Here is a 20,479-nt window from a genome sequence, read left to right on the forward strand (position 1 = left end):
ACGGTATAGACCAGGTGTCTCATCACTAAATCAGATATAGACAAGGCGTTTATTTCCCATGGGCGAAAACCCGGTCGCCGATCTTGTCGTCCCCGAGTGATCGATGGATCTATACCGTCCAAATCCACAATGATACTAACTAGACTCCCATTCTCAGACTCCGAAACCCGCCAAATCCCTCAACGCCCGGCTTTCCAAGACATAGGATACTTGCATTCAGAAGGCCATTACCGCTCCCCCATCCTCCCACTCCCCATCCTCTCCAACTGACTCATCATCCGACTCTTCCCGCCACTCACACTCCTCACCAACCCAGGCGCCGCCGTCGCCACCGGCGCTGCGGGCACCCCAATCCTCCCAATCCTCGATTTTTCCCCTCCCTGCCCCTTGGCCCCAAATCCAGGTCCCCTCAACCCACTCGGCCGCGCAATACTCTTCCGAAAATCCTCCACGGCCTCGACGGGCCCGACCTCGGTCTGCAGCGCCAACAACTCGTCGACGGCGGCAACCAGCTCGCCTTTCTCAATGCGTTCCTGCTCGAGGTCCGCATGCAGCGCGTCCTGCGCGGTGCGCAAGGTGCGCAGCTCCTGGGTGAGGCCTGCGAGGCTGGCGCGGGTGGCTTCGAGTTCAGTTTGCTGGGACTCGAGACGGGAGAGGTCGGCAGCGCGGAGGGAGGCGAGCTCGGAGGCGGGGATGGCGCCGGAGGGTAGGGCGATGGGGCCGGAGAGGGTGGCGTCTTTGGAGGATTGGAGGTCTTCGACTTGGTGGGTGAGGTGGGCGACTTGCTGGTGGAGGTCGTCGGTGAGCTTCTTGGATTTTTCCTCGAAGCCTTTCTTAAGGCCAGCGACTTTGGTAATGTGTTTCTTTTTGTAAATCGCGTGTAGCTCGGCGGAGAGCGCGTGGACCTTCTCGTCGATCTGCCGCTGCACCTGCTCTGCGGTAAACAGGCCTTTTTCTCCTCCCTCCTTATTCCCTTCTACCGGCGCCACGACCGTCACTTTCTTCGCCGCCTCCACCGCACGCTGCTCTGCCTCCGTTGCTCGTGTCTCTGCTTCCTCCACTCGCTTCTCTATCTCTTCCCGCTCCTTCTCCGCTTTCATCACCTCATCCCGCACGCTCCGCAGCACGCTCTCCACCTCCTCACGCTTCCGCTCCCACGCCTCCTTCTCCTGTTCGACGTGCTCACGCGCCCCTCGCTCGTCCCGCAGCGACTCGGCGGCTTCGCCGACACGGCGCTCCGCGTCGGCCACCGCGCGTTTGAGCGAGGAGACTTCGGCGTCACGGCCAGAGAGTGAGGCGGTGAGGCTGCTGATTTGGGATTGGTAGGTGGATTTGAGGGATTCGAGCTCACGGACGGTGATAGTAGGGATGGAGCGTGGGGTGGGTGCGGGGGGTAACTCGAAGTCCAGGAGGTTCAGAAGCGTCGATTTACTAGGAGTGGCGTTTGGTGGTGCTACGGAGGGTTTCTGGGGGGAGCGCTGCTGGTTGATGTATGAGAGGAGATGGGGCTCGGTCTTAGTTGGTGAGCCGTGTCCGGTGGGAGTGCGCATGGAGCTTTTGGAGAAGGCTTCGAATTGTTGAGTGAAGTCGAGAAGAAGGTTGGTGGTATCTTCGGAGGAGACGTGCATGGAGATGTCCCGTTGGCGGGGGGTGGGCGAAGGGGAGCTGAGATCTGAAGGGCGGGTACGGCGAGAAGTGCTCGGCGTCATGAAGTTGAGAGCACGAGGAGTCTGAGTCTGAGTCTGTATCAGTATAGTGAATTGGGTCATGCTCTAGAAAGTTCTTACCTGGATGGAGAATGTCTTCGTAGGGCTTTGGCCTAGTTTAGCGAAAGCAGTCATGTCCGTGTTCGGGATTTCCGAGAACATGCTGAAGCAGGTATCGTCTATGGCAGGATCTTCATTCTCGTCCGGCAGCGTCATGTCAATATCGTTAGATATGACAATGGTTTCTTGACGCTTAGTCTCACGGCTAAACGATGAACTAGTCGTGACTGAGCTGCGTTGGGAAGAATCGGAATGGATCTCAAACTGGTCCAGTTGGCGCTTTTTGGGCGATGACCGCCGTGACGATGGAACAACCGTATCGACTGTATCTATCGCGGCAGATCTTTGCATTTCTTCCAGCAGTTGATCACCGGGCTGCTTTTCCGGGGATGTCACCGTCGGCGTAGTAGACAGCTTCTGAGTCGGTTCGTCGCTCCAGTCAATGATATCTTCGTCCTGGAGGTCTGGAGCCGTCTTGATCGGGGAAGGATTCTTCGACTGAGGTTTTGTCGGGTTCAGTTCGAAGAGCAGGTTGAGAGTATTCGGATCTCGATTTTCCTGCTCGATCTCTGAGACGAATGGTGATGAAGCTGGAGTCTTCCAATCCAGGAACGTCTCCTCTCCAGGCTCTTGGTGAGACTTTTGGGGCGTGGAGGTCATGGTGGAGTCTAAGATGAAGAGTCGAGAATTGAGATGACTTTGCGAACTCGGAGAAAGAGGAGTCGCCATGGCAATTGAAATAATAGGAGCCGTTTGTGCTGATGCTCTGCAGGCTTGTGATACGCAAATTGTCGATGGATCCCTTGTGAGGAGATGTTTGGTGTTTGTAAACAATGGCACGTGACCTGGCCGTTGCTATTGACGCTCGGACCAACTGACATTCAACTTTCATTTTGAGCACTGATATAAATCCTGTCGACTCTCAAATTTCACAGCATTACAGATTCCTAAGAGTTTAGCATTGTACGGATTATGGAGTCAATACCTCGAATGTATTTATTCATTCGTGCCACGATATTCAGCTTTCCCGAAGTTCGATGGATGCCAGACCGCAGACATTCCCGGAGACATTCCCTCTGAGATTGAGGCTGGAGCAAAGACGCCAACCGTTGGACAGGGGGTTCCGCCAACATTAGGGGTGTGTAATGTAAGATGTTGTAAAATAGATTTGCCGGTAATTACGGGTCTTGGCGTAAAATAGATTCTACCTTACCGGGCCCACTTTACATACAAATTGTATAAGATCTTAGCGCAAATGGCCTGTTGCGGCTTTGAGTTCAGCCGGCAGTGGAAGATCTTTTTTCCGATAAACCCTAGGCCGTACTAGGTTTAGCGCATAATACGTATTTTACGATAAAATTGGCTACTTTTCATTACTGGAGGCTATGTTACGGTAACATGCTCATAATACCCATTTTACACACCCCTAGCCAACATTCCCTCCATTTTGATACATCTAACTTAACTCGGTTAACTAGTTAGTTACTCCGATTCCTGACTTAGTTCCCGGCAGCAAAAGCGTAGTGAAACGGCAGTCATTATTGGTCATTCGAGCCACAGTGCTCGATAGTCGATTGATTACCGTTGACGCAAGGACTCAAATGAGGCCTGTTCGCATCGTGTTTTGCTTCAGGCCTTCAGCCTCACAGTTATGCAAGTCAGCAAGTGTGACTCTGAGAGACGGGATCCTGGAGGCTGGAAGGGCTCAGTCTTACCTGGATAGAACATCATCCCAGTTTCCAAGCCCAAAGGTGGTTGAAATGCTCCGAGCTGCCCCGTTTGTCATTCCGTAGTCCTGTCTGTCATACGTGATGGAGCCCCTATCCACAGCGGCTATTCACCTTGCCTTTTCAACTTCTCTACTACTGCCAGGATGGGGACAGCATGATGTTGAAATGGCTGCACCGATGAATTCGGTATTCCCAGCATCCGTTGACACTACGTCTCGAAACTAGGACAGATCAGAGGCTCGTTTTAAATGAGCGTCAGAATCCCACACGCCAAAACACGGCCTACGCCTTCTTCTCCCTAGGTACCTGGCGTGCTGGGCATGGCTTTGGCGATGCACCAGGTTAGACGAATCGAACGCTTAGATCAGATGTCAGACCACTAAAGCAAGTGGCGCATATATGTCACACATTTTGAGTCAAGCGCCCCATTTCCACAGTTTTGTTCAGTTGTTCAGCTCGATTGATACTCCAGCTGACCTCGCTTTCTCTCCGAAGATAACTATATAAGGTATTGCTGGTTTCAAGGTGAATCCACCTAGTAGTGTTCGTTGTAAAGCATTGAATAGCTGGGCACAGCAAATCACAGTGGTGAAGAGAGTTCAGGCTGATATTTGCATCAAATTCAGTTATTTAGCTTCTGCATTATTGCAATTGTTCTTCCTAGTCAACTTCGTTCGATCTCCAAGTTCATACATTTTTGCTTTCTGCCGATAAAATTCCAGATTGGTCTTAGATTGCCGCAGTCACCGACACAATGGCAGATGAACAGCCACGCCATAAGTACCCTCGAATGCCGCCACAAGAGGCAATAACCTTGTTTTGGTCCAGATTCCTTTCGCAGACACCATCCACAGCACACTGCATTTTCCCTCCTACCCTATATGCCGACCTACTACCGCCCGAGACATCGCCATATGGGGCATCGTCCAGTCGAAATGCCGTGGAGAGCTATGAAGAAGCAGCCGCAGCATGCAGAGCGCGCGTGAGAAGCATAGTCCGAGAATGCGAACGCACCAACGAGAAGTTCACCGATGCCGAGTTTGACATCGAGGACGACTTTGCTGAGGCGCGCCACAACTACCTTTATGGTCTGCTTCATAACCCTGAATTCAATGGCGGGAAAGCCGAAACTGAAGAGACGAAGGTCGCCTCCACTTCCTTGGAGAGGGGCCTGTCCTCTCGACTGGGAACTGGAATCCTTGGGTCCAATCCTACTCTTGGGCCTCGAGACGTAAAGGCGTCGCGAAAGGGCCTCGTCCGAGAATCGGACTCTCTAGACAAACCAGAGAGCGTCCACAGGATCGATTACATATTTGAGAAACCGCAGTTCAAGCGCGGAGAATTCTCCAATATGGATGTCCAACAAGGCCGCCTGGGTGACTGTTGGTGGCTTGCTGCAGTCGCCACTCTCTGTGTCAACGGACTCATCGACAAGGTTTTCATTGAGCACGACGAGGAATGCGGTGTTTACGGCTTTGTATTTTACAAAGACGGCGAGTGGATCTGGACAGTGGTGGATGACAATCTTTACCTCAGCCACGCCGACTATTCGTCAAATGATTACGATGCCGGTGGGAAGCTAGAGAAGCGGTACAAGAACTGGCTCCAGACTGGCTCGGAGGCATTGAAATTTGCCAAATCTGTGGATGAGAATGTTACATGGCTTCCGTTGCTAGAGAAAGCTTATGCGAAGGTCCATGGAGACTACGAGGCAATCGATGGTGGATGTTGTGGCGAAGGCGTTGAAGACCTGACTGGGGGTGTTACTACCTTCATTTTCACCAGCAAAATTCTTCGAAAAGAGCGACTCTGGAAGGAAATGCTCAATCCGAACAAGGAGTTCGTCTTCACCGTGTCGTCCTCGAGTCCAACCCCGGAACAGGACCATTCAAGAGGAATACCAACCTGCCACGGTTATTCCATCCTACGCGCAACGGAAGAAACGTCCGACGATGGCGAAGTGTTCCGTCTCGTCAAAGTCCGCAACCCGTGGGGCCATCGAAGCCATGACGGGAGCGGCGAGTGGGATGGCGCATGGAGCGATGGTTCCAAAGAATGGAACTTGCACTGGATGCAAAAGCTCGAGCATGAGTTTAAAGACGACGGGATTTTCTGGATTTCGTACGAAGACCTTTTGAAGCGATTCAGAGCGATCGAGCGCACCCGCATCTTCGGAAAGGAGTGGCACGTCACGCAGAAGTGGACATCAGTCAGCGTGTCGTGGATGACCGGATTCCTCAAAACAAAGTACGAAATCACGATCGAGGAAGCTGGGCCGGTGGTAATCGTCCTTTCACGACCCGATTCCCGATACTACAAATCACTGGGGGGTCAATACAAGTTCGGACTTCAATTCATCCTCAAAAACGTTGACAGTCAAGAGCAGTTGGTCCATGTACGCACGGTAGACGACGAATTCCGATCTGTGAGTGTTGAGCTTCAACTCGAGCCAGGTACCTACGAAGTCATCCCTTGCATCGCTGCTGCAAAGGTATCTGATTATATGGCTGTTGAAGACGTGGTCAGGAAGTATGCGGGGAAAAATCCATCCAAATTGAGGCAGCTAGGGATCAATCACGACGTAGCTTACGCAAAGGGCCTGAACCAAGCGCAGGTCTCGGAGGCTTTGGGTCTCAGAGCTGAAGAGGCGACATTGACGAAAGAAGGCGCAACGACTGACAATACCAAGGAAAAACCGGTCCGCAAAGTGAACCTCGAAAATTCGATGACGGCCGACATTGCCCGAAGGCCCAAAGTCACAGTTGACGAGAAAGAGACTAATTCTGCCTCCGAGAAACATGGCAGTGCAAGCTCAGCGAGCCGAAAGAATGGCACGAAATCGGGCGATTCAGAGGCGAAAGTCAAAGCCGGATGCACTGATTCTCGTTCGCATTCGTTCCCCACTCAAAAGGGCAGCTCAACCCGAATATCTTCCATGGAAGTCTCAAAGGGCCCTACAGTTGCTAAGAAATTCGTAAAGACGATGGAAAGACAGAGTGGAGCTAATGATCAAGGCGACAAAGCGGATCCTACAGTAAATGAGGATGCAGAGGAACCGGTTGGTGACGCAGAGGAACCAGCTAGTGATGCAGAGAAACCGGCTGGCGATGCAGAGAAACCGGCTGGTGATGATGAGTTTGAGGAGCCATGGAATGCAGTCTGTGTGATCGGATTGAGAGTCCATACTAAGAACTCGGAGAGCACGGTGAAGGTTATTGCTCACAAAGGCAGTGGTGACGTTGCAACTGGTCAGAACCCTGACGCCAAGTTGGTGGTTTGAGTGACGACAAGCCACAGAGTGGTTTGCTCATGGCGGAACAGCGTTTATCTTCATTTATGCACAGCAGATGGCGTCGTTTGACATCTCTACTCAGATACAGTTCCTGCTACTCAGGTCTCAATATCAATTAACTCTTCTCATGTACGACGTTTCTGTCCTTCGTCATAAACGTGCTTCGAGTCCACCTACGCACCGACTGCCTTCAGGGACTTGACTGTGTCCACCACGCTCTCCTCCAGCGATCGGAACTTAACCCCGAGAATCTCCCTCACACGGCTATTATCATACTGATAAATCCCTTCTGCGGGGTAGTCTCCCTGGCCCTTCGCCTCCGGTGCCGGCAGCTGATCCTTATACTCCGGGAAGTTCTTCCGGATGACCTCGACGATCTCCTTGTTCGAGAAGTGCCCAGCCGTGGTGAAGAACCGACCGGGCTTCTTGCCCGCCTCCGCTACTTCCAGGGCTTGGACGTGCGCGGTGGCGACGTCTCGGACATCAACCCAGAAGAACACCCCCGAGTACGGAATCTCGTCTTTGGCTTGGCCTTGGATGAAATTGAGGATGCGCTGGTTGGACGTGTTGGTGGCGGCGAGAGAGTTCATCCATGGTGCAACGGGCCCGAGAACAGCCGGCGGGTTGATCGTTACGATGTCGAAGTTCGGCTTCTCGTTCTCCAGGAACGCCCAAGCTGCCTTTTCGGCAAATGTTTTTGAGGCGGTGTAGCCTGGTGTGGGGTTAGATAGCGCCTCTTCCAGGGTCAATGGACACCAGTCCGCTTCAGAGTAGGTATGCTCCGGCCAAGCGCCCTTTGAGCGGTCGATGAGCGATGCAAAAGATGATGTTATGACAATCCTCTTGACCGTCGGAGCATACGCCTTGACGGACTTCAGGATTCCGGTGGTTCCCTTGATGGCAGGATCCAAGAGCTCCTTCTGGACGTCCGTAACATCGTAGTGGAACGGACTGGCCGTGTGAAACACCGCCTCAAATGGCGGATCTGATTTCACGGCTGTGTCGAACGCATTTTCGGCGGCAATATCTTCAACAATGACATAATCTAGCTTGTCCTTGCCGTACTTGGCATGCTCTTTAAGGATTTTCTCGCCTTTCTCCGAGCTACGCACTGTGGTGACAATTGAGTATCTATTCGCATGTCAGTACGAAGTAGTTGTAAAACAATGGCATACATCAGGCATACCCCTTCTCAAGAAGTTGGTCTAGCAAATAGGCAGCGATAAACCCGCTTCCGCCAGTTAGCAAAACTCGAGCCATGTTGAATTTCTGGGTCGCCAAAGCGTGTGATGGTATTGCTAAATGTTTGAGGGTATGGGTTCTGCGGCTTGGTATTTAAAGGAATATAGGCTTTTGTTAATAGAACTTAAATTGAGGAAGTACCATCTATTTATTGTTTGAATCGTGTTCAATGGCGCAATCGGATACTGATACGGGTACGTTCGTACGAAATGCGGATCGAAGTGTTCCTCTAGCGGTCACGTCACTCATCCTCATTCCAGTGCGGGGAATGGCGATAACCGCTATTAAGTCCATTATCGCCGCCCAGCGCTGCTAACTACTATCAGTCTTCTCGATGCCATCATTGCAAATTCCGCTCCATGAACTAAATATCTGGCGATACATGGATAGCTGTAGCAATCGAGTCACATTTGTTATGGAATTACTACCAGCTTTAACTCCATTCAAGTCCGACATAAGGTTGGGTCTCAAGCCATAGGAGGTGGGACATTGTCCCAGCTTAGATTTCGCTCTATGGTCAATTCTTCCTGGGCTCAGGGCTAGAGACTTGCGCCGAATGGATTAACAACGGTGCTTCCCCGATTGATGGTCCCGCATTCATGTCTCTACAGCTTCGCTTTTACCGCAGGCGTACCGGCCATCTCCTTTGCCTTTTCAGCAGCCCAGGTTCGCATTGTCATACGCTGTATCTTTCCGCTTGGTGATTTTGGAATTATATCGACAAAGTAGACACCTCCGGTGAGATGCTTGTGTCTTGCAACCTTTGCGTTCACCCATTCTCGTAGCGCTGTCTCGGACAATTTTCCCAGCGCTTCTGTCTTTAGGGTAACGTATGCCATGGGCTGCTCTTCGTGTTCTCTGTACCATATTGTTAGCCGATATGTTGCATGGACAATGCAGCCGAGGACATGTTTTGTAGGCACTTACCCCTTAAGTCCAACGACAGCCGCATCCGCAACGCCAGGATGTTCAAGCAGTACGGCTTCAAGCTCCGCTGGAGCAACCTGAAAGCCCTTCACCTTGATCAACTCCTTGATCCGATCAACAATCCAGTACCACCCTCGGTCGTCTCGTACGGCCACATCTCCGGTTCTCAAGAACCCGTCGGAATCGAATGTCTCGGCATTCGCCGTGGGATTGCGCCAATATCCCATGCACACGTTTGGTCCACGAACCCACACTTCTCCTCTTTCACCCATGGCGACTTCGCGCCCCTGGTTATCCAGCAGTTTCACCTCATCATTGGGGTCGATAAGGCCAACACTTCCGCTTCGGTCGTCCAAGTTACCCGGTACGTGGAGGGTCGAGCAGGTGAGCTCGGTCATGCCATATGTCTGGACGATCCTCAGGTTGTATTTATCCGATACTTCATTTTGCAGCGTATTTGCTAAGGGCGCTGCTCCGGACACTATGTTCCGTAACGAGCTGAGATCGAAAGAGTTGCATTCTGGCCGCTTTGCTAGCATAACTATAACAGGAGGTGCTGTCTGCAAATGTGTGATTCGGTACTTCTGGATGTTAGACAAGAAGGCCATGAGGTCGAATTTGGACATCATGTAGCACGGTGTCTGCATTCGACAAGCGGCTAGGATTGTCCAGAGTTGACCATAGGCATGATACAGTGGTAAGAATCCCAACCAGCGTTCATCCTGTTGTCCTGCTGTTGAAGATTCCGGGAGGTTCCGCATGAATATCGACTGTTCGACATTGGCTATGAGATTTCGGTGACTAATCATCACACCTTTTGGAAGGCCGGTGGTTCTATCTCTCCGTATCAATAAAGAGTGCCTTGTTTCCGTGCTAGGAAACAAACTTACCCTGATGAATAGTTCAGGACTGCAACAGTGTCGGCAGAACATTTCCCCGTCAAAGGAGGCCATCGCCATGATTGAGCTTCTCGTGTGTCTGGCAATGCCGTCTGCCAGTCTAGGAGCCCACTTTGGGAGTCACAAGGCGCATCGGAGAAAAGAAGGATGTTCTTAGTCGGAAATGATGCCGCTTGAGCTGCTTCAAGCGCAACGCCTGAGAGGCCAGGCTCGACCAGGATGATTTTGCAGCAGCTATCAGTAATCTGCCTGGCAATCTCTTTTAATAGAGCAAGCCCGTATGTTAACACTGAAACACTGACAACAAGAACTGGACAAGTTGGCGTCATGAAAATAAGGTACCTCTTGTGGTGTAGGACGGGTTGCATCCACTAAAGATCAACCCAGCGCCAGCGACCCCCAAGTATGCCACGGGGATAAAGATATGGTTATTTGACAGCATAAGCACGAGATCGCCATCTTGAAGTCCATAGCGCGATCGCAGGCCATGGCCGACTCGCTTACACCAGTAACGGAGCTGCTTTGGCGACAAGGACTTTGAATTGGGGTTGACGGAGTCGATCCATAGTGGCTTTTCGGAAGGGATGGAGTTTTCCGGAAATAAATAGGAAAGGATGTTCGTCGATGGTATGTCGATGTTATATTGAGATCTTTGAGGCATGGCTGCTATCGTCTAATCATGATAATCCTTCTTATATATTATAGGAGAGGACAACACTGGCGGTTAGCACATTCGATCGGAATATCAGAAGGGTCTAAAAGTCATGGATTTGGTATCGGCCATGGAATACCACTGCTACTGCCACACGAAGAGCTTAAAACGACATCGCGAGTGCGATGCCGACGTCAGAGGTATTCGGTATTGCGGAACTCCGCATCGCGTCGAGCAATCGGTCTATCCGAGTTACATAGAACCGAGCTTAGGTCCTAGCGGTGGGAGGGGCACACGCGGATCGGTTTAGCAGAGCCAAAGCATGTTTTAAACATCGCTTGAACATAAACTTGGGTAAAAAAGAAAATGCCAGAATTATACTTACCTTATCTTGCTGTATGTACCTTAACATGTGCGCTTTTCTGGCTCCGCCAGAAATAGTGAGAGAGAGATTCATACGCCCGTCAGGCCTCTCTGCGAGGCCCATGCGCCAGAAATAGTGAAGGGACAGGAGGTGAGAAAATGGTTGGATGCATCACGTGGATTTGGTACATACCATAGACGTGCCGTCTGACCAGAGCGACTTTGATGCTTCGACTTCTCATGAGGTCTTTCCTTTTTCGAACCACCTGGAATCAACTCACTTTGGTCTGGGCCTGTTGTATCTTAGACGGGCTGTAAAGATCATTCTCTCGCGTCGCGTGTTTTTCACCATCCAGAGCCCACCCATGGAAACCGACTTTCGAACCCAGTTCGTACCCTCCTCGCTTTCATGAATCAAAGTCAATAATTGCCGGAGTATCTCCATCTATCACGATGTTTGATGGGTCGAAAATCGTTATGACCAAGTCCCAAATTATGCATATGACTTGTACCAGCCTGAATCCCCTGCAGACAAGCACTCCTGTTAAACGACATCCCATCATTTAACATCTGCGAGAGAGTCGTCGGATCTTTGACCGAACCAAGCCTTATGATCCGACCGTCCCGAACAACACTGACTAGGTATTGTGCAATATTGGGATGCCGATGCTTTCTCCAAATCTCGCACGCTTCCGCCTCTGTCAAAATCTGACGATGGTGGAATAACAGGACGGAGGAACCTGAATCCATTCAGGGGCTGGGTTTGAGAGGTCAGATACCACTTGCTGGGAATGATCGCGTTATACCAGTTTCTTATTCTACGTTGGTAGCAAACAGTGGTCAATACAATCGAACAAACATGATCCCTAATATGTAAAACGGTCTCTCTTCTTTTCTATCCTATCTTACTTACATCCCTAATTCTGTCGTTTGCGTTTCGGGGATGCCTGTGGACGAGTTCGACGATGGCCCACTGATAGCCTCAACGGTAAACCTTACCCATTCCATTGGAAGCGTGATCCTAACCTTCGAAGCACTTTTACCTAGGGTCGCATCGGATTTCCGCATCATCTTCCGAGCGTCTCGATGATCGTCGAACTGCCTTTCGCTTAGCATTTAAATGCTCTGCTTGCCGTACGATCCTGTACGGTCTCCTGCCATGTCTTCCGCAGACAATTCGGATGTGGCTTATTGAGCATTGGCCTCAGTGGTGGTGCCTTCCTGGGATTGTAATTATAGAGCAGAAAAAGAATAATAGGAACATACTTTTCGAAAACGAGTTGCTTGCATACGAGCGGCTATGGACTTGCAAGGACATCTGGTACTACGTTTATATGGCGTAGGACTTTATGGCGGAAAACCTGCCGTGGTCCTTTCGGAGGTCCACGGCCGAACATTTTATGAATGCATAATAGATGACTGCTTTAGAGATGGGGGGTTAAGGGCGAAAATAACTGATGTAGTCCGCTCTATCTACGAGTCGAGGGTGAGCCATGTAGACCTGAAATCGGATAATTTTTTTTAGATCCGCAGGTTGTTGTGGTGGGTTTTGATTAGGTCGAGTTTACTGATGAGCATGATTGGGAGAACTTCCCGAATAAGGGTGATGTCAATGACATTATGGAGGAGTACGAGTGGAGCATCTTCCTACAGGAAGACCGGACAGACTTTTTGAACTCAGCCTCTCCATTCAATTACTGCATGAAGTCGCCATATGCCAACGAAAACAGGGATGAATTCGAAAGAGAAATGCTCAAAGGAAAAGACCAAGCATCGTACAGATGATGATGGGAAGAGACTGCTAAATTGGCGATGTACGATAGCAAGCAACGTAGTGATCGATTGACCTACCATAAGTACCAGCTCAAAACATACCATAACTTGAGGAACGCGAAGTCCGGAGGCTCCTTACTATCCATCGTATCTCTGAAATAGCAAGAGGATCCTAATTAGGCCACGATCAGCTTTATCAGACTCGATCAGTCCGATTCTATTGATACGTTCTTATTCCTTAATCGATTTCCCAAACCGGAGTCCCATCGTCAGGCTATAAGAAAAAATTCACCTAAGACATCCCCATCATGATGCGTCCGAAAAGGTGACAAGTTCGTCCGCTTCGACTCGTTACAAACATAATCTAATAATGGAATAAAGGACTGTAGGCCTTCGTGAACGCGTGAGACATATTAATCAGGGAAATTACCCCCCATTCCCCTTTCTTCAACTAGGTATAAGATAATATCTGTTTCTTTTGCTTCGGCACAAACTTTTTGGTTGCAGATGATTTAGATCCGGCAACTCTCGAGGCTTGTGTACTTCCCATTTTCTGTGAACTGATAATCGCGAAGTTGGGCACCGGAAAGTACAACTAAGCACTATTGTTGCACTTCCCGCAACAAATTCTAGAGAAATTAGATCAGATGCCATGGATTCATCCGGCCTGGAAGCTGTGACGTCTGCACAACAGAAGTCTCCGTATTTTCCAGTCAGATTGGCTAATCGTTCGTAGCAGCAGAGTCCGGTCTCGGAGAGAAGAATACACCACATGGATTGAAGACGTTGACTGAGCGTGCAAATTACGAGAAACGAGTCATGCGAACGATTTGGAAATTGTCCGCCCACGCGGTCGACAGTAGATGCCGCTCGATCCTGCAAGTCCAACGGGCCGAGACGGGACCATGCCTCCATGCCTCCATCGACGTAAGAGGATCGAATATCCCTGATACCTTGGGATGTTGGGAACCCAGAAGTTCAATGGGTTTTCAAGTTTTATCTTATCGATCGATCTATCCAGTGTCTCAAAGTAGCGGAATAATTCCAGTCCGGACTAGGCTAGTGATACTGGTGCGAGTGTGCGACGGATAACTCCAGGACCCAGGCGGATCAGTCCATGGAACCTGGAATCCAGAACTTACCAGATTGGTTTTGGAAAATCTTTGCTCTGCCGTAAGTTAGGCCCGATGGAAGGGGTTAATACTCAATAGCCCATACAATTGGATTTTTTCTCTTGCCTCCTTGTCAGTGGAGCTCATTTTGTCTTCCCGAAATCCCAAAATCATCGCCAAGCAGCGGTCCGCAGGGCAGCCTCACCCGTGTCTAGTCAGACTGGTTGCTGAAGAGCACATGCGTATTGCATTCATAGAGACTAATCCTGGAAGAGAGCGTGGAATCTAGGAACTTTTCGGATCAGGTGCGTTACCTAATAATCCCGCGTCTGCCTGCATCATCGCTGGGCGGATCACATTCGAGGAAAATGCGACGCGGGATAACTAGCGGGATGTTGCCTTTTTACGGGCCTTGCTCCTTGGAATCGCAGGGTTGAGAATTCCAGGATCATTTACCCATGATTGAGGCGAGCAAAACCTGCTCAGTCTCTCCATAGACCACCGTCCATCGTCCATTCGAGAATCGAGATGGCGAACTCTATCGACAAAATCACCAGATGTCCTTCAATTGCAGGCAGAAAACTAGAAATTGGACTAGAAAGGCCGGGATGGATGCGACAGAATTTTTTCTAGAGCTCCGGCTTGTTGAATATTGAAGCAGCGGTAGCCTCTGAGAAATGAAGGGTGTTCAGATGTTCCTTAGAACAGAAAAGTGTGATGTTGCTCTCGACGCTAAAAGAATAGTCAAGCCTCATCACCCACCGGCTCACGATTTGACGAACCAAATCGTCGTGTCCCACGCCATCTGATAATCAACTACTGTGATGATCAGATAAAATTTTATCTGATCAAGCAGGGATTCCTTGCAAAATAAGCCGACTAAGCTCCCTTGGCTCCAATTAAAACCTCCCGGACGTTTAACGCCTTTTCTGGACTTTCCCACTGCTGCAGCAACCATGACATGTCCATTTGTCCCAACACCATCGCTTGGATCCTTTCCGCTCTTGCACCAGTCCTCCTTGCAGTCTGCTTCAGCTATCCTGCCGACGCATCCCGCCGACGCATAAAGAGGGTAAATCAAGATGATCCGATCATTCGCTCATGCGAATGATGCTTACCCAGTGCCTACATGCGGGTTCCCGGAGTCCATACCCCTCGTGGCTAGAGGGCCTAGGGTTGGGCGCGATTGGCTAGGAGCCATACACTGCTCATTCTTTCCGAAGAATATGGGCCGACTGTCGGAGGGCTCCACAAGGCTAAAGTAGGATTTACTTCCATGCGGCGTCAAGGTCATGTAACCGAAGGTGCCCTGAGGCCGGAGCACGACATATATCCAGGTAGGCTTGCCCCGAGGGGTTCGTAGTTCGTACAGATCTTTCAAGTTTTAAGCGATCTTCTCGGGGTCGTCAACTTTTATCTCTCTTGTTTCGCAAGAGGTGGAACTTGGATAGTCATTAGATATATCCCAATTCCGACCCAAGATGAGCGCCCTCTTCGCCAAATTTAAAGGCGATTCTAAAGACGATTCCGCGCATGTCGCGGAATCGTCGGCCTTCGAGAAAGACGCCGAGACGACCGTTGTGCCTCAAGATCATGAATCTCACGAGCATGCGTCTCACGGCCATGTGTCGGACAGTGATGAAGACAGCATTGACAAGAAGGCTCAGACCGGTGTTCAAGATATGGAAGCCACCACGAAGATCTGGACCTTCTCGAATCTCGTCATAGCATACGTGATGTACGAGCGATTCCAACACCATTTGGCCATTGGGTACTGATGATTCCCAGGATCTGGTTGATTTACTTCATCGATTCCATGCAGTCGGGCGCAACCAACTCTTTGACCCGTGAGTTTTGTTGGACATAACCGATTATGCCAATGTACTGACCTTGCGAAGCCTATGTTACCAGTTCCTTCTCGCAGCATTCCTTGACGGCTACGACGTCTATCCTGTCCAGTATCATTGGTGGTCTGACCAAGCTTCCATTGGCGAAGATCGTCGATGTCTGGGGCCGCCCGCAAGGTTTCCTCCTCATGATCTTTATCTTGACGGTCGGTATCGTCATGATGGCCGGATGCAACAACGTCAAAACCTACGCTGCGGCGCAGGTGTTCTACTGGGTCGGGTAAGCCACTGGAGATCGCACTATTCTGCCGAAGCTTCGAAGTAGCTGACCGAGCCCAGATTCAACGGCGTGGGATATTGTCTCTCCATTTTCATTGCCGATACATCGTCCCTCAAGAACCGATCCCTCATGCTCGCCTTTGCCAGCAGCCCCTACATCGCGACGACGTGGATTGGCGGTCCGATGGCCAATGCGATTCTCAAAGGCCCTGGATGGCGCTGGGGCTTTGGAATCTTCTCTATCGTGACGCCAGCTGTGACGCTTCCGTTATATGCGCTGTTCACCTATAACCACATGAAGGCTAAGAAGGCCGGATTGGCACCTAAGCGGAATAGCGGACGAACACTTGCTCAATCTTTGAAGCACTATGCCATCGAGTTTGATCTCGCTGGTCTGATGCTCCTAATCACGGGCTTTTCACTCTTCCTTCTCTCCTTTGCGCTCTATAGCTACCAGAAAGATCAGTGGAAGAGCCCTTTGATTATTTGCTTCATCATCTTTGGCGTACTCCTCCTCATCGGCTTTGGTCTGTACGAAAAGTACCTGGCCCCTAAGACATTCATTCCATTCGAGATTTTGGTCGACCGTTCGGTGTTGGGAGCGTCGATTCTCTCCGGCGTCCTGTTTGTCAGCTTCTATATCTGGGACAGCTACTTCATCTCCTTCCTTCAAGTGGTCAACGGTCTCTCTGTGACGGAGGCGTCTTATGTCGCCAATATTTATAGCATTGGGTCCTGCTTCTGGTCGATCGTCGTCGGCGGTCTTATCCGCTGGAGTGGGCGCTACAAATGGCTCGGTCTCTACTTCGGACTGCCACTGAACGTGCTCGGCATTGTATGTCTCCCTTCTTGAACATGGCTGGCCGCACTTTCTAACCCTCCACAGGCTCTGATGATCCCCTTCAGATCGGCAGACAGCAAAATCGGATTGATCGTGATGTGCCAGATTTTCATTGCCTTCGCTGGAGGCACGTTGGTGATCGTCGAGCAGATGGCAGCAATGGTAAGCGGATTCTGACCGCCTTCGAGAGACATAAAACTGATATGTGAAGGCTGCCGTGACCCATCAACACGTTGCCGTCGTGTTGGCCATCGAGGGCATGTTTGCGAATGTCGGTGGAGCCATCGGCCAAGCAATTGCAAGCGTACGTGGATTGATTTCCTCCTGAAATATATTGTACTGATGGATGTCATAGGCTGTATGGACTGGTGTTTTCCCGGTACGACTTGCAGAGTATCTGCCGGAGTCATCTAAAGCCGACGCGTTGACCATCTACGGCGACATCGAGACGCAGCTATCATATCCCATGGGCTCTCCGGAGAGAATCGCAATTCAGATGGCATATGCCGATGCACAGAGGTATATGCTCATCGGCGGCACGGCCATTTTGGCGCTCGGATTCCCCGCGATCATGGTTTGGCGCGATATCAAGGTCAAGGATGTGAGTAAAACCCTGTTCAATCGACTTCCGTACAACATGACTGACAATGAACCAACAGTTCAAGCAAACCAAGGGTCTGGTTGTCTAATGTTTGGAATCATTCGGTGTGATATACCAGGAGAATGGATGGAGGAAAAGGTAGGTTGGTATTGGCGTCAAGCATCAGCAGGGGACGCTCTTCGGGTAGCCCAAACATTGTACTGCATAATGATGATGACTTGTCAGTTCAGTAGCATCCAATCCAGAATCTATGGACTCGTCTTATCTTCTCCTTGTATTACCTCACCTTGACCTCACCTTGTCTGGTCGTCAATGTTAAGATGTTCCGCCCATGCAGCATAATTGAAATTGATAGACACAACCTTGACAACATATCTCTGATGAGCAAGAATGAAAAGCACCTGGATATCTAGAATAGAACACGTCAAGGCCCAGTGATAGGTATATATAGTTGAGTTCTGGCAATCAATGCCATCACGATTGCAGTCCAACGGATGTGAAGGTCACAAGACCACGCGTCATGATTGGTTGGCGCGCCACCCCACCGCGACGCGTCTTTATCAGATTCAGTGCGACAGCCGAGAAGATGCCCTCCACCACACATGTATCAATGGTACCGACATTGATGCTCAATTCCTGTGTCCATATCTAGAAATTATAGCCTCTCACTTGATTAGAGGTCATGGTCACAATGTCGGACGACTACGGCGATGTTGACCGCGGCTACGACAACTCTCACAAAGCTTTTCTGCAGGCCTTCCTCGCCCGAAGCGTGATGACGCTGGATGAAGCGAAACCCATCCTCGCCAAGATATTGTCTGCTCACGGTATTATAATGGTCTATATACCCTGATGCTCTTCCCTAACTCGCTTCGCAGACGACCGGGAGACCCTCCCCGACGACATCACCGCCACCGACATCCAATCCTACATCGCAACAGTAAATGCTGCCATCTCCCCCCTCGACTACGAAATCCGCCACACCCACCGCCAAACCGCCTCCCCTACCACCAACCACCCCACCTCCACCCAGCAACCCTCCCCACGAACCCTCATCTACGCCCTCGTCAACACCGTCTCCGACCTCTCTACCCAACTCGCCACCACCCACTCTCCCGACGACATCGCCTTCGTCAAGCGTGTCCTCGACGACATGTTCGAGAAAAACAACACCCCGAAACGCGAGACCATGGCCGTCAAGGGTATCGATGCGCTGCGCAACCGGCGGCCGCCGAACGCGCCGGAGACGCAGGCGCAGACGCCGCGGCGGAGCGAAGGGGGTGAAGGGGCGATGACACAGATGGCGAACGGGGTGGAGGCGGGGGGCGCGGGGGCAGAGACTCAGGGGAGCGGGGGAACGGCGTTGACGGTGGATCGGGCGGAGAAGGTGTTGCAGGGGTTGGTGGAGGAGGGGTGGTTTGAGAAGAGTCGAGCGGGGTTTCTGAGCTTGAGTCCGAGGGCGTTGATGGAGTTAAGGGGGTGGTTGTATGATACGTATAATGAGGCGGTAGAGGGTGAAGAGGAGGGGGAGAGGTGGGTGAGGATTAAGGATTGTGAGGGGTGTAAGGATATCGTGACGATTGTAAGTGGTGGTGGCTCTGATAGATAGGGGTTTACTCGCTAACGGATGGTAGGGCCAGCGGTGCGCGAATCCCGATTGTCTGGTTCGGTTTCATAACTTCTGCGCGCAAGGGTTCTTTCGGAACGGGGCGGCGAAGAACTGTCCGCGGTGTCAGACCGAGTGGACGGGGCAGGACTTCGTGGGACAGGAGGCGGCGAAGGGGATGGCGGCTCAGAGAAGGCAGAGAGGACAGCGAGTGGGACGGGGTCAGGCGAGTGCCGAGGCAGTTGAGAGTGAGACCGAATGAAGTGGGCTATATGGATGACATGAAGATTATGACTTGCGGCTTAGGCATGGTCAGGACGAGCATGCTTTACAGCACCTCAATCCCTGAGCGACGAAAGGCTCGATGGCCTACATAAGAAGGGAAAGTAGGCTGGAGGTGACCTGGCTCATGCGATTATATATACGTTACCGAGAGATTTCGAAATCAGAATCACTCATTCGAGGGTCGGGTCACAAATTGAAGGTAGCGGCAGATAATTGGCGGTGAAGAATTGAAGCGGTCATGATATTTTTCGTGCAAAAACACGTTAACTCGCCTTCCGAGCCGTAGCTAGTTATAATGAACCGTGACACCGAACCATAATAAGAGCTTTTCCACGCTGAACCTCCCCACCTCGTCCCGTGTCGAGCATCTATTTCTTCTTCGCGCTCTCCTCGTCCGCCTTGGCCTTCGCACGCTTCTCCCGCACGCCGACATAGCGCGCCTCCGATCGGGCCAGACGCAGCTTCCTGTACGCGTTCTCCTCGGTCGGGTAGTCCGACAGCTTGCCCTCGGTGATGGCGGCGGCGTGGACGATGGGGATGACGGCGGAGGTGGCGCTGGCAACGCCCTCGCCGTTCTTGGCGGCCTTGACCTCCTCGGCGGAGGCGTCGCCCTTGGTCTGCTTCCCGTTGCGGCGGGGGAAGAGGATGAGGCGCTGCTGGTATTCCTTGAGACGCGCGACGTTGGCCTTGAGGGACTCCTCGGAGAGGTTCTGGCGGCGGGGGTCGACAGAGATACCGATGGTGGGTGCCAGCTTGCGGGGAATGCCAGCCTCCTACGAACGATTAGTGCTCTGTTCAACGAGAATTCAGTAGGGCATCTCATACCTTCAACTCAGCGAGAGAGAAGCCACGGCCAGCGCGCACACGGCGGTTGTACTTGATGGTCGGGCATCGCACAACGGGTCGCAGCTTATCGAGCGGTCGCGGGGCGATCTTGGCGGCCTTCTCGACACGCGCCTGACGCCTGCGGGTTTTCCGTCCCGGCTATCATCGACAGTTAGAGGCATGATTTTTCGAAGGATGGTGTCCGCTTTGATGATCGCAGGCGCCACTGCTCTCACGGGACTGAGAGGGGAATTACCTGATCAAAGTGCGTGCGCACACGGCGCTGCCAATCCTTGCGGAAATCTTTGCGATCGGTTAGTTGATGGGCTTCATAAGCAGGAGGAGCAAGGCTTACGGTTGTTGGGGACGGCGTTGTTATGCTTGATCGCCATTTTGAACGAGACAGCCTAACAAAATCGATGGGTGTGAAGTGTGCAAG

General features: G+C 51.4%; 9 protein-coding genes across 9 annotated transcripts; 4 read left to right on the forward strand and 5 right to left on the reverse strand.

Annotated features, from left to right (window-relative positions):
- Positions 1 to 227: 227 nt before the first annotated feature.
- P152DRAFT_479892 (uncharacterized protein) lies at positions 228 to 2,534 on the reverse strand (the record flags this gene model as incomplete). The annotated part of the gene is made up of 2 exons (XM_033681737.1): positions 1,788 to 2,534; positions 228 to 1,736 (listed from the first exon to the last, which is right to left on the reverse strand). Exons 1-2 carry the CDS (start codon positions 2,493 to 2,495, stop codon positions 228 to 230), a joined length of 2,217 nt encoding a protein of 738 aa, XP_033536384.1. The 5' UTR covers positions 2,496 to 2,534.
- A 1,560-nt stretch (positions 2,535 to 4,094) lies between these two features.
- P152DRAFT_411533 (cysteine proteinase) lies at positions 4,095 to 6,740 on the forward strand (the record flags this gene model as incomplete). Its single annotated transcript, XM_033676973.1, has 1 exon — positions 4,095 to 6,740. A coding segment is annotated over exon 1 (2,490 nt), but the record flags the coding sequence as incomplete, so codon positions are not given.
- On the reverse strand, positions 6,565 to 8,229 carry P152DRAFT_505755 (NAD(P)-binding protein). Its single transcript, XM_033682450.1, has 2 exons — positions 7,975 to 8,229; positions 6,565 to 7,919 (listed from the first exon to the last, which is right to left on the reverse strand). The coding sequence occupies exons 1-2, from the start codon at positions 8,046 to 8,048 to the stop codon at positions 6,962 to 6,964; spliced, it is 1,032 nt and encodes a 343-aa protein (XP_033536386.1). The 5' UTR covers positions 8,049 to 8,229; the 3' UTR covers positions 6,565 to 6,961.
- Positions 8,230 to 8,284: 55 nt separating this feature from the next.
- Positions 8,285 to 10,964, reverse strand: P152DRAFT_455790 (4-coumarate-CoA ligase). Its single transcript, XM_033678868.1, has 4 exons — positions 10,199 to 10,964; positions 9,848 to 10,115; positions 8,958 to 9,791; positions 8,285 to 8,888 (listed from the first exon to the last, which is right to left on the reverse strand). Exons 1-4 carry the CDS (start codon positions 10,515 to 10,517, stop codon positions 8,636 to 8,638), a joined length of 1,674 nt encoding a protein of 557 aa, XP_033536387.1. The 5' UTR covers positions 10,518 to 10,964; the 3' UTR covers positions 8,285 to 8,635.
- A 141-nt stretch (positions 10,965 to 11,105) lies between these two features.
- On the reverse strand, positions 11,106 to 11,873 carry P152DRAFT_498345 (uncharacterized protein). Its single transcript, XM_033682284.1, has one exon. The coding sequence runs from the start codon at positions 11,619 to 11,621 to the stop codon at positions 11,292 to 11,294; it is 330 nt and encodes a 109-aa protein (XP_033536388.1). The 5' UTR covers positions 11,622 to 11,873; the 3' UTR covers positions 11,106 to 11,291.
- Positions 11,719 to 12,381, forward strand: P152DRAFT_231755 (uncharacterized protein). Its single transcript, XM_033674563.1, has 2 exons — positions 11,719 to 11,859; positions 11,906 to 12,381. Exons 1-2 carry the CDS (start codon positions 11,815 to 11,817, stop codon positions 12,212 to 12,214), a joined length of 354 nt encoding a protein of 117 aa, XP_033536389.1. The 5' UTR covers positions 11,719 to 11,814; the 3' UTR covers positions 12,215 to 12,381.
- A 2,595-nt stretch (positions 12,382 to 14,976) lies between these two features.
- P152DRAFT_231731 (MFS general substrate transporter) lies at positions 14,977 to 17,709 on the forward strand. Its single transcript, XM_033674562.1, has 8 exons — positions 14,977 to 15,494; positions 15,545 to 15,603; positions 15,655 to 15,883; positions 15,943 to 16,717; positions 16,769 to 16,885; positions 16,935 to 17,027; positions 17,079 to 17,324; positions 17,383 to 17,709. Exons 1-8 carry the CDS (start codon positions 15,238 to 15,240, stop codon positions 17,410 to 17,412), a joined length of 1,806 nt encoding a protein of 601 aa, XP_033536390.1. The 5' UTR covers positions 14,977 to 15,237; the 3' UTR covers positions 17,413 to 17,709.
- Positions 17,710 to 17,864: 155 nt separating this feature from the next.
- On the forward strand, positions 17,865 to 19,192 carry P152DRAFT_430699 (uncharacterized protein; the record flags this gene model as incomplete). The annotated part of the gene is made up of 4 exons (XM_033677398.1): positions 17,865 to 18,151; positions 18,203 to 18,636; positions 18,670 to 18,906; positions 18,959 to 19,192. Exons 1-4 carry the CDS (start codon positions 18,007 to 18,009, stop codon positions 19,190 to 19,192), a joined length of 1,050 nt encoding a protein of 349 aa, XP_033536391.1. The 5' UTR covers positions 17,865 to 18,006.
- Positions 19,193 to 19,255: 63 nt separating this feature from the next.
- Positions 19,256 to 20,432, reverse strand: P152DRAFT_430700 (60S ribosomal protein L13; the record flags this gene model as incomplete). The annotated part of the gene is made up of 4 exons (XM_033677399.1): positions 19,256 to 19,988; positions 20,041 to 20,199; positions 20,297 to 20,343; positions 20,396 to 20,432. The coding sequence occupies 4 exons, from the start codon at positions 20,430 to 20,432 to the stop codon at positions 19,584 to 19,586; spliced, it is 648 nt and encodes a 215-aa protein (XP_033536392.1). The 3' UTR covers positions 19,256 to 19,583.
- Positions 20,433 to 20,479: the final 47 nt, after the last annotated feature.

Source organism: Eremomyces bilateralis (assembly GCF_010015585.1).
Source record: "Eremomyces bilateralis CBS 781.70 unplaced genomic scaffold P152scaffold_4, whole genome shotgun sequence".
NCBI lineage: Eukaryota > Fungi > Ascomycota > Dothideomycetes > Eremomycetales > Eremomycetaceae > Eremomyces > Eremomyces bilateralis.